This window comes from Anser cygnoides, chromosome 3 (genome assembly GCF_040182565.1).
Source record: "Anser cygnoides isolate HZ-2024a breed goose chromosome 3, Taihu_goose_T2T_genome, whole genome shotgun sequence".
NCBI classification, from domain to species: Eukaryota; Metazoa; Chordata; class Aves; order Anseriformes; family Anatidae; genus Anser; species Anser cygnoides.
In genome coordinates, this window is record NC_089875.1 from 86,101,347 (window position 1) to 86,119,185 (window position 17,839).

General features: G+C 47.0%; 1 protein-coding gene across 1 annotated transcript; it reads left to right on the forward strand.

Annotated features, from left to right (window-relative positions):
* Positions 1–9,699: 9,699 nt before the first annotated feature.
* Positions 9,700–16,315, forward strand: TENT5A (terminal nucleotidyltransferase 5A). The gene is made up of 3 exons (XM_048079864.2): positions 9,700–9,857; positions 10,041–10,538; positions 11,440–16,315. The coding sequence occupies exons 2-3, from the start codon at positions 10,104–10,106 to the stop codon at positions 12,217–12,219; spliced, it is 1,215 nt and encodes a 404-aa protein (XP_047935821.1). The 5' UTR covers positions 9,700–9,857; positions 10,041–10,103; the 3' UTR covers positions 12,220–16,315.
* Positions 16,316–17,839: the final 1,524 nt, after the last annotated feature.

Here is a 17,839-nt window from a genome sequence, read left to right on the forward strand (position 1 = left end):
GCTGGGAGATCATTTTTGTACAAGTCTCTGCCCCTTCAGAAATGTGAGGGCTTTGCAGTAAAAAAAAAAAAAACAGATATGTGACAATTGCCCTTATTTTGTTATAAACATTATTTGTGCCTTGCTATTTTTATCCATGCACAAAGCCAGCTTAGGGTTCAGAGCTCAGCTGGGCTACTGCTGAGCTCAGCAGGGCTGAGGCGCTGAAGCTGCCACCCTGAAGAAGAGGCTGCTTCTGCCTCCTGAGAGTGGGGCAGCAGCTGAGCTCCAAACTGGGCAAGAGCTGGGGGCAGGAGCTGTTCTGGTGCTTTCCCAGTTGGGAACAGCTCCTGCCTCCAAGGTCTTGCTGATTTCTGAGCTCTTCCACAGCAGTGAGACGCATGCCTCTGTGGCAGAGCTCAGAGAAGACAGCTATGCTCTAGCAAATGCTCCTCGGGGAAGCAGCTTTACCACCCTGAGCACCAGGGGTTTGTAGCCTGCCCTGAGCAAAAAATGGGCTGCAGGTGCTGCTGTGCAGCTGTCCATCTCTGCCAGAAGTAAACGGTACTGGCGACGCTCAGTGATGCTCAGGAAGGGCTGGAGTCCTGGGGTGCCTGCCTTGCCTGGCACTAAAATCAGTAGTAACCTGCAGCTGTGGGAGCTGGTGGCCCTTGATGCAGCTGGCTCCACTTGGGGTCCCGCAGGGTCTCAGCAAGAGCACAGGCTGGAGCATTTTCCTCCTCAGAAGTGGCTCTCTGCCCTTCCCATGAAGTGGAGGCACGGCATGCTACTGCATAATAACTCACTTCAGGTACTGATCTGTAGCATTTTCACGTTCCTGGTGGAAAAATCTTGCATGGGAAAAAATGCTTCACCTTTTTTTTTTAATTATTTTTTTTTTTTTTTTATTGCATTCATAACATACTCCCCTTTCTACTTGGAAAAAAAATTATATATATATATGTATATATTTTCACAAGATACCTTACTTTTGCTTTGAAATGTAGTTGATAAATTACCTATTTTCTTTTTTTTTTTTTTATTTTTTCTTTTTTATTTTTTCTTTTTTTTTTTTTTTTATTTTTTCTTTTTTCTTTTTTCTTTTTTCTTTTTTTCTCCATACTGTGACCAAACACTCTTCTCTGGCAGGATTTTGCTCTTGAATCTAGCATACCAAAGCAGCACAGGGTGTGGAGGAATAAGGCTTCACACGCAGGAAAAGGAAACCCATGAAAGAAAAAGGAGTGTTGTGGGTGAAAAAGGAGTGTTGTGGGTGGGTGCTTTGGTGAAGTATGTCGTTACACTCCTGCTTATGAGAGCAGCACGGCTCTGAACCAGGTCCTTGCAGCAGCTGCCATCATCAGCACATGGATAACTGGAAATGATCCGGGGTGAGGGTGGGGGGTGGAGAAAGGATAAAGGAAACAAACCAGAAAGAGGTGACCTCTTATTTTTTGGGTGACAGTTTTGCTGGAGACTGAGAAATACAAAAAGGAGATTAAAATTAAGAACAGATCCCTACTGACTATGCAATTGTGCCGGGGCCAACCAGCTGGAGGGCTGGTGGAGCCTCCATCCTTGGAGATCCTCAGAAACCTCCTGGACGTGGTCCTGCACAGCCTGCTCTGGGTGGCCCTGCTTGAGCAGGGGTTGGAGCAGGTGGCCTTCAGAGGGCCCTGCCAGCCTCAGCCCTTCTGGGCTTCTGTGAATTTTGGAAGTGCTAAGGCAGCACCAGGATCCGAGAAGGCTAGCAGGGCACATTAGCCCAGCATGGTGGCATCCCATGGGCAGCAGGAAGTATACTTCTGACTAAGATGTTTGGCACAAAGTCTGGTTTTCAAATGGTAGAACACTAGTGCCACCAGAACGCCTCTTTGTCTCTCTTGATGTGCACACATGGACTGTGGTACCTCCCGGTTCTTTGCTTCCTTGGAAGAGGACTCCCCCACCCTTTTGGTCCATTGCTGCAGTGCTTTGATTGTGGTCCCACTTGCACAGCCCTAAAATGCTGGGTTTCATTCTTTTGTTTTTAAGTCACTCTGATTCTTTGCCTCCAGCCCAAAGGCCTGGAGCACCCATACAACTGTAGATGACCAAAGTCTACTCTAGTCTGGTAATAATGGTTTTGTGTTGGCTGTTGGTGTATGTGCAGTTGTAAGAAGATCATTTTCGCACCCCAGGGGCATGTAGCAATAGAGAACCTTCTTTCACAGCAGCCCACTATCTGCAGTAGTCAACTTGGGCGGGGTGCTGAGTAGTGTGGGGAGTCAGCTGCACAATTTGTATTGCTTCAGCAGGCAGTTTTAGACAGAAGCAGCACTGAATGCGTCTCACCTTTTGACAGCTGCCAAGAACTGCATCCTAGAAATACATGTCAGTTCAGTGTGCAGCAAGAAAAATCACTGGGAACAATCCCATTCTGTGTAAACGTGCCTTCCGACTAGGAATGTTGTGCACATTTTAAAAAGTGAGAGTAACTAGGAAATGGAACAATTTTTCTGCAAGAATACAGTTAATTTCCAGAATTTATAAATGTTAATCGAGACTGAAATGTGCTCTGGCTGCATCAGGAGTCATTCTCTTGATAGTGAAAGCATTTGGTAAACAGCTTTTGTTTTGTAGTAGGTGAAACTAAATGATGGCTTTGAATCTGTGAAACCAGTTCTGTCCGAATGAACGGTAACCCGATTTCTGTTAGTTGTGTGTTTTCTGCAGTTCGCTGTTCCAAATGCAGGACAGCTTGTTTAAATCCGAAATGATGTGTTTCCCCAGCTCCCCTGAATAAGACGCAGAATGGTGAAATCCACTGGAGTATTCCCACATGAGCTTAATGCATTTTAGGATAAACAAAACATGGAACAGTAAAATCGGCATAAAATCCTATCAGTCATATGCAACTGGGATTGCATGACTGCATGAGTCATGAAACATCGGGGTTTCGCCTTTCCTATGTGGGCAAGAAGACTGAAGACGTTGACTTTCTCACATAGCAATGAAAAATGTAGTCTCTTCAAGAGAGTAAAGCCTGATCCTTGCCTCCCAAATGAACAGGCATACCTGGGCAGCCCATTTTAATTGCATTCAGATCCCAAGGGCCCAGAATATGTAAGCAATGGGCTCCACCATGACTGTAGCACTGCATTGAATCTGGGAGCACAGCTGCTTTTTCTGCAGGAGCACCCGCAGGAAGGGGCTTGATGGGACCTCACCTGCCCGTGTCCTACAGGGTGGGACAACCGTGGGTCTGGGGTGGGGGAGACAGGAGCCTTGCTGGAGCCTCTGCCTTCGCCTGTATTCAACTAATCCTGGCCAGGAGGCGACCCTAACAACTCTTCCCCTGGGAGCAAATGCTGGGTTTATGAAATGGAAAATACTGCCATTTCCTGATGTACTGACGCTACGAACTCTTTAGGTTAGGCAGCAGCCTGTCTTTTGTTTGATGGACCATTTGGTGCCCCGATCTCTGACTTGTCCTGTAGCTGCTGCAACAATGCAGATGGTGAGCGCTACTATTTCATTTGACACACACTTTCTCAACAGAATCGCAAAAAGCTACTGGCAGGCTCATCAGAAAAGTCTGATAATTTGGCCTACTTTAAACTGTACCTTTTCAAAACAACACGGCATTTAGTCCAAACAATGACATTTTTCCCAGGACGAGTAAAATATCTTTCCAGTAAAAACTGGCAGAAGGAAAACAAAGCTAATAGAACTGTAGTACTTTGAAAGCACAAATGCTTCTTTTATTTATCTTTGAAAGATCATTTCCTAGAAATCTCTGATTTTCATTTTATTCAAAGGGCCTTAGCGTTGAATATTCCAGTAGTCAACGCTAACTCCAGTGCTAATTCCTAGTATAGACTCTTCCATTCCAAAATGTAATAATTTTTATTGGTATCACCAAAGGAAATAAATTTCAGAAATAAAATATATAGAACACGAAGGTATCAGGGGACTCCCTTATGCACGTACACGAGAAAGTCAAGGTCTTTAAAAGTAGTTTTAAAATCAGGCTTGTGTACTCTTGAGACAGAAAACGAAACAAAACCAAACCAGCCTGAGCTCTGCTTCCACACCCATGCTCAGACTTTGCCCAGACCAGGTCTGGGAAAGAGGTGAATGAGTAAAGGTTAAGGAAGGCTTGCAAGTGTGTCTAGTATAGACAAAGTCTATGAGTTTATTTTGAAAGTGCACTGTTCTGTGCTATTGTTGAAAGCAACATTAGTCATTTTGCTAAGCATCGTTACTTCCAGTTACTCCCCGTTCACCATGGGCCGTTTCCATGAAACTCAGGTTTTGGGCTGTGTGCATGTGTGTGTGCACAGGGGTGAGGTTGGGCTGTGTTTGGCTCTGCAGGCTTTTGTGGTAGCCCAGAGCGTTTCCTGGCCAAGCCTGCAGTCCTCCGAATCCCTGTCCTGGTAGCTGATGTCTCCTTGGCATCTCCCTGCCAGCAACAGCCATAATGAACCCGTGCCGGTGGCTCCCCACTGCACCACAGAGGGAGCAGGATGGAGATAAAGGCTGTTCCCAGCAGGTCCCAGCTGCTCTACCCGAGGTGGTGGGGAAGGAAGGGCACAATGATGGCCTGAGCTCTCCAGAAATGTGTATCTGGCGGTGAGCTGATCCTCCCAGATGTTGGCTGGGTGGAGAACAGCTAGGGATGTTCTTCAGCCACGTTCTTGTTGTTTTCCAGAAAGAAAATTGTGTGCCAGCACAATTAAGTTTTCAGATGATTGCTGCCCGGTTACGTCTTCCATCTTCAGCAGGCAGAAAACAGGTGTCATTTGTAATGCTTTCATTGCCCTTGGGCTCTGTATGAAATGATATTACAAAACTTTTTTTATGACATAGTTGGGATAAAGTTTTGCTGTATCTTCTTTCTAAACTTCTGAGGGAGTTCTTTAGACTTCCCTTGCTCTTCCTGTATGTCTTTCTTTCTGCCATGTCATCCCCAGACAGAAGGCCTAGAGAGAAGGCCTTTAATACCTAGTGATATTAACAGTGTTGATATTTATTGTGATTTTAACAAAAGCAAACACCTCTGGCTGAATCAACACTAGTGTTTGGACTGAAGTGGCATTGCTGCTCAGAAGCGAATCCCCTGACCGTCTGTCTGTCTGTCCTGAACCTTGGCTGTGTTAGCAGAGGAGCTGTGGCATACAAACCCAATTCCCCCTGTTGAAAACCTTCAAGCTTGGAAAGGTGCAGGATGGGGAGGCTCAGCCTCACAAACCAGGCAAAACATGAGTGGGCCAAGGCAAAGCCCCCAGGCCATGGGCAGGAGAGGCTGGGGCATCAGAAGTGTCTGCCTCCATCTACTGCTACCCCTTCACCTGATTTGGAGCTCAGATAGATGCAGAGTCACAGGTTTTTGCTTTTTTACAGCTAAAGAACACATTCCTGTTTTAGGCACTGTATAGTGGTCAAAAGGGAGCCAGGATGATGTTATGGTCTACCTCCATGGAGTTCAGTCAGGAAAATACTAAAAATTCTTCAATTCAGTAAGAATTCACCTGGAGTGCGCTCTCCCCCATGCAGCTGGGATGAATGAACAACTCACGCTGAAGAATTTATTAGCCAAATACACACAAATGCATACAGAAACACACTTGGTGTTATTAATCTTAATTTTTCTGCAGCCGGATGGAGAGTATTGGTGGGGTGAAGGGAGTAATTGAACGATATTGTGCGGGCCCACAGAAAGGCATGGTTCACACCGCACATCTTACCTTCCCATTAATTGCATGGGCAATTCAAACAGCTTGTGTGAGTAACCCCATCCAAATTCTGTCAAAGAATTTCTGCTCACAATTTCAATTAAAAAAAAAAAAAAAAACCAATGAAAACTTTTCCTTCCAAAATACATATTTGTCATTAAAGAGACACAGCATGTTCATAAACTGAATTAATGCTTTTAATAGCAACAGCATTACCAGCATCAGTCATAATGAGTGATTCCTGAAACTCATGCAAATATTTCTATAGTTCTTATAACATAACACACCCTAATTAAATTTCCTACTACAATTCTCAATTATTTCTACTGATTTAAAGTAATGTGGGCTTTCACATTCGAGTTGGCTTAAGAGCAGCAAGTACAGAATACACCTGTACCCTGAAGTATACCCCAGACATGAAAATAATTTCACACTGATTCAAATAGTTTTTACTTTATATTAAAAAAGGCACGATGATCAACATCCTGTGTACTTTTCTGAACTGAAAAAGTGTCCATGCTACAATTCTGACTGGAAACAATTTCCCCTCCTGCTTCAAGTGAGTGGGATGTGATCTGCAGGTGCTCACAGCAGGCTTGGCTGGCGTTGCTCCTTCAGCGAAGCTGCCCGGTGTGAACGGCTTCCTCTGAACTACGCTCGCGTGGCCTTTACCAGAGCAGTATTCAGCATGAGCGAGCTTCTGCCTATTTTTCTTCTTAAGTCTGCAACTGGCATCAATTTACAGAGGAGAAAGGAAACAAGATGCATGTAAAATAGCATTAAATCCTACTGGCCAGGGTAAATGCACGGAGACATTCCGTGGTATTGCTGAACTTAATGCTGCTAAAATTTAGTTGCAGCATGCTGAGAAGTCAAATATGAAGTCCAAGTGTTAACTATTGCTAGCTCATCTTTCCCCAGATTCAGGGATGGCCTAGATTAAAACGGGATGAGAGGGCAGGTGTGCCGTGCTTCCTCTGGCTGAAGCGATGCTGGGAGTGGGGCTCTGCTCGGCTGGGTGGTGTTGGAACCTCCCCAGGTGTCCTGAACACGGGGCCTCCTCGGCCTCAACCCGGCTCCGTCTCCTCGGCCTCTGCGGCCGCGGGCACTGCAGGCACCTGCAGCAGTGCTGCTGCTGCGCTGGGCCTCCCGGCAGCCGGGCCTGCAGCAGGCCAGCTGCTGCCCCTTGCAGCCTGAGTATTTATTTTAAATAATGAATTCGCTGGCAAGGCAAAAGACCTGCCGGCGGATACGAGATACCCGGCTTCTGCTTTCAAGTTGCATTCACGTGTACACATCCAGACTTTAAAAGCTTCCTGCCTTTTTTTTTTCCCTTTAATTTCCTTTCTCCTTTTATTCTTTTACTTTTCTTTTTTTTTCCTTTTCTTTTTTTCTTTTCCTTTTTTTCTTTTCTTTTTTTTTCTCATTTCTTTTTTATTTTTTTTACCCTTTTGCTTTTCCTTTTTCTCTTCCTCTTTTTTCTTTTCCCCTTTTCCATTTTCTTTTTTTTTCTTTTCCCCTTTTTTCTTTTTCATTTCCCCCTTTTCATCTTTCTTTTCCTTTTTCTTCCCCCCCCCTTTTTTTAAAATCATTTTCCCCTTTTCCTTTTTTTATTTTCCCCTTTTTCTTTTCATTTCTCTTTACTTTTTCTTTACCTTTTTATTTTCCCCTTTTTCTTTTTCTCATTTTTTTCATTTTTTTCTTTTCCCTTTTCTTTCATTTTTTTCTTTCATTTTTTTTTCTTTCCCCCTTTTGTCTTTTTTTCCCTTTTATTTTCCTTTTCTTCTTTTTCTTTCCCCGATTTTAAGGTTTTTATTTTCCTTTTTTTTTCTTTTCCCCTTTTTCTTCTCATTTTCCTTTTTTTTCTTCCCCCTTACTTCTTTTCCCCTTTTTCTTTTCCCCTTTCTTTTTTCTCTTTCATTTTTTTTCTTTTCCGTTTTCTTTTTTCTTTTTCTCTTCCCCTTTTTTTCTCTTCCCATTTTCTTTTTCGTTTCTTTCCCCCTTTTTTCTTTTCATTTTCTTTCCCTTCTTTTTTTCTTTTGTTTTCTTTTTCTCTTCCCTTTCTTTTTCCTCTTTTCCCCTTTTTCTTTTTCTCCCTTTTTTCCCTTTTTTGCTTTTCTTTTTCATTTTTTTCTTTTCCCCTTTTTTCTCTTTTCCCATTTTTTCTTTTTTCTTTTTCTTTTTTTCTCTTTTCTTCTCTTCTCTTCTCTTCTCTTCTCTTCTCTTCTCTTCTCTTCTCTTTCTTTTCTTTTCTTTTCTTTTCTTTTCTTTTCTTTTCTTTTCTTTTCTTTTCTTTTCTTTTCTTTTCTTCTTTTCTTTTCTTTTCTTTTCTTTTCTTTTCTTTTCTTTTCTTTTCTTTTCTTTTCTTTTCTTTTCTTTTCTTTTCTTTTCTTTCCCTTTTCTTTCCCTTTTCTTTCCCTTTTCTTTCCCTTTTCTTTTCCCCTTTATCTTTTTCTCCCCCCCCCCCCCGTTCCCCCCTTTTTTGTTTTCTTTAACCCGCTGGCACAGGACCCTACACACCTCAGTGCTTTATTCCATCCGACACCAGCAGTGTCTCCAGCAGGGTCAGCGGGACCTTCTGGGTTGCACCTCGCAACCTTTGCTTCCCCCCCCCGGTGTCGCGCTGCCCCCACCGCACACACCTTAACACCCCCTACCCCCCAAAACACCCCCTCAAGCTCGACCAAACCGTGTCTCCCCCCACGGGGAGGGCCGGCTGCCCGGCAGGGGGCACCGTTGCCACACGGCTGCGGCCGGCGACGAGCGGGGGAGGGCGGCGGGGGCTTCCCCGCTCGTACCGGGGGGCGCCCCGGCTGGGCGGGGGGGGCACCGAGCGGCACCCTCGGGGCTTTCATTAGGCGGGGGGGGGGCGTTCCTGAGCCTTTCCCCGTGCCATGCAGGCACGGACCCCAACCCCAGCCCGCTGCGTAATGGCGGGTGTGTGTGTGGGGGGGGGCGACATGTGGGGAGGGGGCTCCGTGCGTCGACCGCCACTGCTCCCCCCCGCCGCCATTTGGCGCAGCGCCCGCTCGGGCCGGCCGCGCGTCACGCCGCCGCGCGCCCCCATTGGCCCCGCGCTCCGCGCGTCACAAAGCTCCGAGCGGTGACGCAACGACCCCCCCCCATCCCCCCTCCCTCCCCGCGCAAGCCGCGCGCTGCGCGCACCCCCCCCCCCCACCTCGGGGGCGCGCAGGGGGGTGCGCGGGGGCGCGCAGCGCGACGGGACCGGCGCAAACAAATTTAGCGCTGGAGCAGGTGAAAAAGGCGCAAATGCGGAGTGATTACATTAAAAATAAGAGGAATTGAAGGTGAAAAAACGTTGAAAATTAAAAATCAAGATGAAAAAAATTTGAAAATTAGACGTGTGTGTGCATTATCCTGGTATTTTTATTTATTTTTCCCTCCGAAATCACCAAAGTTGTAATATACGGGCAGGCTGCTTATTATATGTATGTATATATATATTCACATATATATATAATATTCTTCCCGGGATGCGCAGGCACTGCGCGACGCCCCTGCGCCGCCGCCGCCGGCTTTGAAAATCCCGTCGGGGATGGCGCAGCCGAGACCCCCCCCAGGTCTGGGATCCTCGGCAACCGCTCGCAGCGGGGCCCTGCCAAATCCCGCCGCTCTGCTGCGAAGTTTGGGCCTCCCGGGAACGTCCCTAAAGGGGGGGGGGGGTGTTAAAAATTGGGGACGAAAATACGGGGCAGCGCGAGGGGACTCCACTTGTTGCCCCCCCCCCCCCCCCCCCCCCCCAAAGCAGGGCGAGGGGCGGGCGGCTGCGCGGCGCTGCGCGGGATTTCCAGCGGGGCGGGGCGGCTGCGCAGCGCCTTGCCGAGCCGTGCCGAGCCGCGCCGTGGCGGCGGGGCGGCCCGTGGGTGCGCGCTCCGTGGGCGTGCCGGGGGCACCGGCGAGGCCGGCCATGCAGATGGAGGGGGCGGGCCGCGGGCGCCGTGACTCGGAGCCCCGGAAGAGCGGAGAAAGCCCGTATAAAAACTACTGGGGACCTTCCCCGGGCACAACTACGAAAGCTCCGGAGACGGCGGCGGCCCGCGGCGGGGGCGAGCGGGGCGGCGGGCGGCGCGGGGCGGCCTCTCCGACGGCGCGGGGCGGCCTCAGCCCCGGCGGGGGGCGAGGAGAGCGGCGGCTCTGCAGGTCCGGGCGCCTTCCTCCGCCGTGCTCGCGGGGGGCTTTCCCCCCCTACCCCCCTCGGCGGGTTTTTATTTTTGTATTTTTTTTTGTTACATTTTGGTTAATTTAAGGTGTGCGCAGCGGGGGCCGGGGGAGCGCCGCCGCCGCCGCCGCCGCTGACCGCTCGCTTTTTGCTCTTTTCGCCAGGCGCGGAGGACGAGGGGCGCCGGGGGGGCGGTGAGGAGCCGGAGCGGTGCCATCCAGCCCAGCATGGCAGAGGACGGGCAGGCCGGCGGCTGCCCCGCCGGGAGGTACGCGGGCGGCTGCGAGAGCGCGCAGTGCAACGTGCTGAGCTGGGAGCAAGTGCAGCGCCTGGACCGCATCCTCAGCGAGACCATCCCCATCCACGGCCGCGGCAACTTCCCCACGCTGGCCATGCAGCCCCGGCAGATCGTCAAGGTGGTGCGGAGCCGGCTGGAGGAGAAGGGCATCGGGCTGAGGGACGTGCGGCTCAACGGCTCGGCCGCCAGCCACGTCCTCCACCAGGACAGCGGCCTGGGCTACAAGGACTTGGACCTCATCTTCTGCGCCGACCTCAAAGGGGAAGCCGAGTTTCAGACTGTCAAGGACGTGGTCTTGGACTGCCTCTTGGATTTCTTGCCCGAGGGGGTGAACAAGGAGAAGATCACGCCGCTCACCCTCAAGGTAACCCTGCGAGGAGAGGGGCAGTGTCCCCTCCTGCCCCGCTCCCTGGGACCCACGGGGACGCACGGGGGACTTTTCCCCCCCCCATCCTTGCACGTGAAGAGGGGTTTGCGGTAAAGCAGCTGGGCTTGGTGCTCCCCGGCACTGATCAGCTTCCTTCCCTCCGTGTCACTGCATTTGCCAGCACCGGTGGTGTACCTGCTGCAGCCAAGGCGCTGCCAGTCTCCTGGCTCAGCCCTACAGCAGCCTGTGGTGCCAGACCCGGTCCCCGGGGGGCTTAGGGGGGCTTTTGTGGCTGCGAGAAGGAAGCAAGTGCTGGTGCCGCGCTCTTCTGGGGGTGTTTAAATGCCCCGGTGCTGAGCCACATTCCCTTGCCGCGCAGACGGCTCGCTCGGGTTAATTAGGCGGCGTGCCAAATGCCTTTAAGGTTTTTAGAGGGATTTCTTGGCATATGGGGCAGATTTGCGGAAGCGGCGCCGCAAGAGCAGGGTCGGGGAGCGTTGAACACTTGCTGAGTTTTCTTTTTTTGGGGGGAGGGGAAGTGGAAACCGATAAAAAGGGTTTCTTATCTTAATTGTAGCGGTGACTTTCTGTGTGGGGGTGCACGGATATTTGGCATGCGCGCCATCAGTTTTGCATGTAGATGTATTTAGAAGCAGCCCTGCCAAGTACTTCCCTTGCACGACAGTCCCAGGAACGTCCTCCCCTGCCATCCCTGTGCAATGACAGTGCTCTGGGCTCTTACACTGAGCGTTTCTCCTCCGATCCGTGCCTGCAGGCTCCTTACAGCCTTTTCGCTAGGACGGGGTGGAGGTGGGGGAGAAGGCAAGCGGCTGCTGCGGGGGGGGGAGATCTCTCCCCACCGTGTCTTCATTTGCTCATTTTGTCTTTCCCCTTGTAGGAAGCCTACGTGCAGAAAATGGTAAAGGTATGCAATGATTCTGACCGGTGGAGTCTCATCTCCTTGTCCAACAACAGCGGCAAGAACGTGGAGCTGAAATTTGTGGACTCTCTGAGGCGGCAGTTCGAATTCAGCGTCGACTCCTTTCAAATCAAGCTGGACTCCCTGCTGCTTTTTTATGAATGCTCGGAGAACCCAATGACTGAAACCTTTCACCCGACTATCATCGGTGAGAGCGTCTATGGGGATTTCCAAGAAGCTTTCGATCACCTCTGCAACAAGATAATTGCCACCAGAAACCCAGAAGAGATTAGAGGAGGGGGTCTGCTCAAGTACTGCAACCTTTTGGTAAGGGGCTTTAGGGCTGCCTCCGAGTCCGAGATTAAGTCCCTGCAGAGATACATGTGCTCGAGGTTTTTCATTGACTTCTCAGACATTGGAGAGCAGCAGAGGAAGCTGGAGTCCTACTTGCAGAACCACTTTGTGGGATTAGAGGACCGCAAGTATGACTATCTCATGACCCTCCACGGTGTGGTGAATGAGAGCACAGTGTGCCTGATGGGACATGAGAGGAGACAGACGCTGAATCTGATCACCATGCTGGCCATCCGGGTCCTAGCTGAGCAAAATATCATCCCCAATGTGGCCAATGTCACCTGCTATTACCAGCCAGCCCCATATGTAGCAGATGCTAACTTCAGCAATTACTATATTGCCCAGGTTCAGACGGTGTTCCCGTGCCAGCAGCACACATACTCTACTTGGCTGCCCTGTAATTAAGGACCGAAATTAGTAGACCCGGTGGGGAGAACGTTTTCTAACACGTAGAAGGGGGCCCTGTGCCCCTTTGAAATGGGGTGTTTTGTGCAATGATGATCTGCTCTGGTTTTCAAGCTTGGTAAAAGCCTGTGGTTCTTCTAATAGACAACGGGAGCATGATCTAGAAAGAACCCCAAAATAATTGGATCCTACCCCAGAGCACAAGAGGCCTGTCATTAAAAGCAACCAGCTTCCCCTGAAATAAGCGAGGGAGGAATGCTTGATGACAATATGGGTTGGCAGTATCTGCTCCCATAGCTTTGGCATAGAGAAGGTGGGAAAGCCTTATTTTCTTTTATTTTTATCCTTACTCTAGAATGGGATCTGCAAAAGGGAGAATTACGAAAGAAAGAAACAAACAAAAAAACAACAAAAAGAAAAAAAATACAAAAAACAATTCTATATATATATTCAGGAATTAAAAGTAGAGGCATAAAGCAGAGATAAGCTGAATAAAAATGTATATTGGAATTACTGCATTTGGGGCTTGCAGCAAGTGCCGTCTATGGATTGACCGTGTAGAATGTATAGCTTGCTTGAATAGAGAATGCTTTACCAGAAACAGCTTGCTCCAAATGAACAGTAGTAGATTGGTACAGTTATAAAAACAGAAACACGTACGATGACAAAGTCCATTATTTCCAGCTGTGTGTGCATGCCTCACATTTTAAAAATGTGAGAATGCAGGGAAACGAGCTGTGGCAAACAAAATATGCTCAAGGACCAAAGATTTCACAAATAAGTTATCCGAGCAAAGAAGATACAGTAGAGTATATATATAAATATATATATATATTAAAAAAGAAAAGATGTTGCTATATTTGTACACACCAATAGTAATCAAAAGTGCCTGATGCCTTCATAGAATTTGAAGTGAGAAAAATATAGTTTTGTGGTTTAACCATACATTTTGTTTTATCAGGGACACAAGGATTAAAAACAAAAAAAAAACAACCATAAGCTTGTGAATAAGTGGTGGAGGAAATGCCCTATTTTTTTTCTTGGCAAATACTTGTATAGAGTAAATGTTATGTTGGTGTGCTATTATCCTAGGTACGTGTGTGTATGTGTGTATATATGTTTGTGTGTGTATATATGTACATGTTCTATGTGTATATCTATATATATACACACACAATATATATTAATGTGGTCTAGGAAAATGTAGCAATTAAGGAATGTTTAAATAAAGTACTATGTGTTTTCCAGTTTGCAACAGGATGTCATAGGACAGTGGGCACCTTGCAGTGAATTTTTAACCCACACCTGAGAAATTTGGAGTAAACGAACCAGTCAGGATTAAGGTGGGATTCAGATAATGTCTTTGGTTGCAAGAACAAGGATTACAGTAATTCAGTGAGTTGCTTGTGAGCCATAATAATTCCACAAATGGAGAAACATATGACTAGCTGATTTTTTAACTGTTTTGTACTGTAATGCCATTTTGACATTTAACCCACTAATGTTGTGACTGCATACCTCCATGATGTGTAATTCAGTGGAACGTGGATCAAAGATAGGTTTATTTAAACCCCCTGACAGCTAAAGAATATTGTATTAGTTGGTGATCTGAACACTAATTGTTAGTATTTAAAGGAGTATTTTAATAGAATGCATTACGCATTCCAGGACCACTAGAATTTAGTAAATGTGAAATGAACCCTTTTTAAGAGTGTTGCACGATTGCTTAAAATTATATTTTATATATATATATATTATATATATATTTTTATGCAAATATTAAACATCTTTGATCTGGTTGTCACACTGCATTTACAATTTCAGTACTGTACTTTATTTAAATGGAATCACTTTACATTGGAACAATAACTATTCACTTTCATTTCCTCTCCCAAAAGACCAGCAGGGGGAAAATCAAACCTCTGCTGTTGTTTTCACTTCAGTGCCATCCCTGAAGGTGTTAGATTCTTCGTTGGGCTTTGAAACCCTGATGACTAAATGACACTTGACGCTAATATTTTGCTTTTTTTGTACTGAGGAAAAGGAAAAAAAAAAAAGAGAAATCAGGCTTTTGAGAGAAAATGCGACCTGCTTCATTGCATGGTCTTGTGGAGGCAGGGGCGAGGGAGGACAAGACTGGTATCCCGGCAGTGCTTTCCCTACAGAGATACTAAGGTACATCTATTTTTGTCACGCTTTGTACTTCTAACTCTGAAGGCAATCTAACAGGAACCCGATTTGTTTACTGAAGCACCTTCCCTGTGAATTCTTCAGGAAATGTAAAAGCTGTTTCATTGCCCTTTGCTGTGTTTGCTCGGAGACCTTGTCCCCGCCGTCCCTTCCTCCTGTGGAGGCTGCAGCCTCCTGTGGGCTTCCTCCTCTCCCAGCCCCAGGCTGGGGGCCCGTGCCCCACCGTGTCCCAACGGTGGAGCAGGGCTGGAAGGCGCTGCTCAAACCCGAGCACTGCCGGCAGCTCTGGGGAGGGTTTCTAGCGGAAGCGCCGGGGAGGGCTGGGGAAATAGGATCAGCTGGTAATGTGGTATGTCTTCTCTCGCCACAACTATTTGCAGCAAATAAATGAGTCATCCGCTCTTTCGAGGGGGTTGAGAATCTATAGCGGTGCCATAACCACAAGATACTGATAATACATGACACAATGTATTTTTTCCTTTGAAGGACCCTTTTTCCATTGCTTAGAAGAAAGTTTTGATTTACTTCCTCTCCGCTCAAATTTTATTGTTTTTATGATTGACAGCAGCTAGTTACCTTATAGTGCATGCAGTAGGGCTCTGAGCTAAACTGCACCTTTCAGCGTTTGCATTTTGATACATATATAATATGTTTTTATATATATTATATAGGTATTCTGGATCTGTTTTGCATATGTTAATGAGCAAGTGGTGGAACTGGTGGAGCTTTGTTGTATCTGTGACTGGGAGTTTAAAAGGTGCCCGGTGTTAGAGGTGGGAAGAAGGCGTGAGTTCAGGCCAAGAGTAAAATAAGAACCCCTTTTCAAAGCTGGTTTATTTCTGCGGTTTGCACACCTTCCCCTCCGTAAAGTCTGACTCTTTTTTAACTGTTTTTTCCCCTCCTCTTCAGCACACTGGTACTTTTAAAGTTAACAACCACATTCTTGCTTTGTAGACTTCATTTTTCCCATCCAATCAGCTGTAAGGCTACAACTTGCTACAAGAGACAGTGCCCCTTTTAAAGAGCTGAACTGATTAAAAACATTGACCTGATTACAGTAAAACTGTTTGTGCCGCAGCTGAATTTATTGCTAACCAACAGGGACCTAAACTTGGTTCAGCGTAGTTATCGTGAAACAACCGAGAGCTTTGAAATGGGAGTTTTTTTCCTTAGATGTAGCTGTCCCCCCAAATGCAAGAACATTTCTTCTAAAAATAGATGGGCAGTTAGAAGACCAAAAAAGTGATATTTTTCTAGTTTTATTGGACTTAAAATACTTTTTTGTTTTGTCTTGCACAAAGGCCTTCACACAAATCTTCTAAACACTTCTTACTAAATGCTTGGTTTGCATCATGTCAGAAACTCCTACCAGTTCAAAAGAAGCTTTTTTTTTTTTTTTTTATTGAGAATATGAAGTGTGTTAGATAAAACTGCACAGAAGAGGAAAAACTGTAACTGCATATTCAGCTCCTATTTGAATATATTCTTTTGTATGGTTTTCTTTATGCAGAGAGTTTCCCTTGCGAGAAAGAAAATCAGTGTACTGTTTTGCTGTTGTAATAATGGTTTGCTAACAAAATAAATAGTAAAAAAAAAAAAAAAAACTTGCAAATTTCAAGACAGCTTGGCTGAAGCACTGCAGGCTCCTGCAGTCTGTAGGAGTCTGTGCAGATTTGCTTTCCCTCAGATTTCCTTACAACTGTTGCCTTCTGCAAGGCATCCTGTTGCAGCAAACTGCTCCTTGGATTGCTCTTTTGGAACATTTTGACTATAGGCTTTGTCACAGAAAAAGAGCTGATGGAAAACAGACTCTAGAGGGAACAGATTGTGAATTTTGTTTACAGCATCCAATATTTGGATTTTTTTTTTTTTTTGTAAATAAAAAGAAGTTATTTTTTTCTATTGATTTGTGTCTGCTGTCTTCCATGTCTGAAATAGCTCTGGCCTGCTCCTAATGAATACCAACTCGCTTTCATTAAAGAAAAGACGAGGGCACCACTTTTCCGAGAAGAGCAGCATTGGGCTGCTTTCTGATGGGAGTGCAGCCATTTTGAAAAGCCTTGCCCAACTTCAGGACCACTGGGCCGTGGAGAAGCTCCCCAGCCAGCACCAAAACCACTCAGTCCAGATCTTGTCAGGCCGTGTAAATGCTCCAAAATCTGGTGCCTTGCCCAACCAGCACTGCTCTTACTGCCTTCCCAGTGTAGGTAGCGGGATCGAAACCTCCTTGTGAGGCCTGGTGCTTGTGGATGGTGAAGTGCCCTGCCGGCAGCAGCACGAGGGTCCCAATGCCTCCACTCGCCGTTTGAGTAGTCCTGAGGGGCAAGAGGTGCCGAGATGGGTCTGTCTGTAGCAGAAGGGCAGGCACTGCAGCTCGGGAGAGGGGATTCACATGCCTGTTGGACACAGCTGCTGGATCTATCCAGTTCTTCCCCCAGCCTCAACATTTGCTATCCTTGCCTGCCCTACGGTGCTGTCCTTGTCAGCAGTGGTATTCGCTGTGTTTACAGGGGAGACACTTCAGTAATGAAGGCTAATTTCCTCAAAAGGCACTTCAAGGGAATATAAAATATTAATTTACAATGCTAGTGGTGATACTTTTTAAACCAGGGTGCCTCAGCCTGGCCCAGATTTGAAAAATATTGACCAAGACCCTGCAGTATGCAGCTCTTACTGGCCTCATTCATACACCCCTCTCCTCTTGGAAGACTTAATGCTGGTTTAAGTGCTCGCTTGAATGCGCTTATTCTAATGATGAGTGAACCTGTATTCCCCTAGAAAAACAAACAAACAAACAAGCTGCTGGGGCTGCTCGTTTTTCCAGGCACAGGAGCAGCCCCCTTGCCCGGCGCTGGGTGCCTTCCTGCACAGAGCCTCCTTTGAGAGGCCGGCCGAGGGAGGCCAGGCAGCGGTGCCAGAGAGGGACGCGCTCGGTGTCCCTGGCCATGCGGCGCTTCCTCCTGTTAGCTTGCCCAGCTCTAAAATACTGCAAGCAGTCTGTCTGAGGTGTCTGCAATGCCTGAAGAAGCAAGTGCAAATTGCAGGACTGGAAACTATCTAAATTCAAATGTCTTTATACGCCTCTCAAAAGACAAGCCTGAATGGGGAGTGAGGATGCTCTTACACTTTGGAGCTTCTCTCTTTTTTTTTTTTTTTTTTTTTTTGAGATGAATGCCAATTGAGTATCAGGAATGTGGTGAGTCCTCCTTCCCGTTTGGAAGAATATGATGGAGACAGAGCCAGCTGAATGCTGTGCTTCAGTAAGCTGGATTTTTTTATGGAGGGAGGAGCACTGAGAACTGTGGAAGAGGGAGGGCAAAAGCAAGGTGTGAGACCCTGAGTCACCCGACTGACAACATCAGTGGGAGGACATGTTAATAGATGTTAAAGTAGAAGTGGAGAAAGGGCTCAAATCTTTGTGTTCACCCTG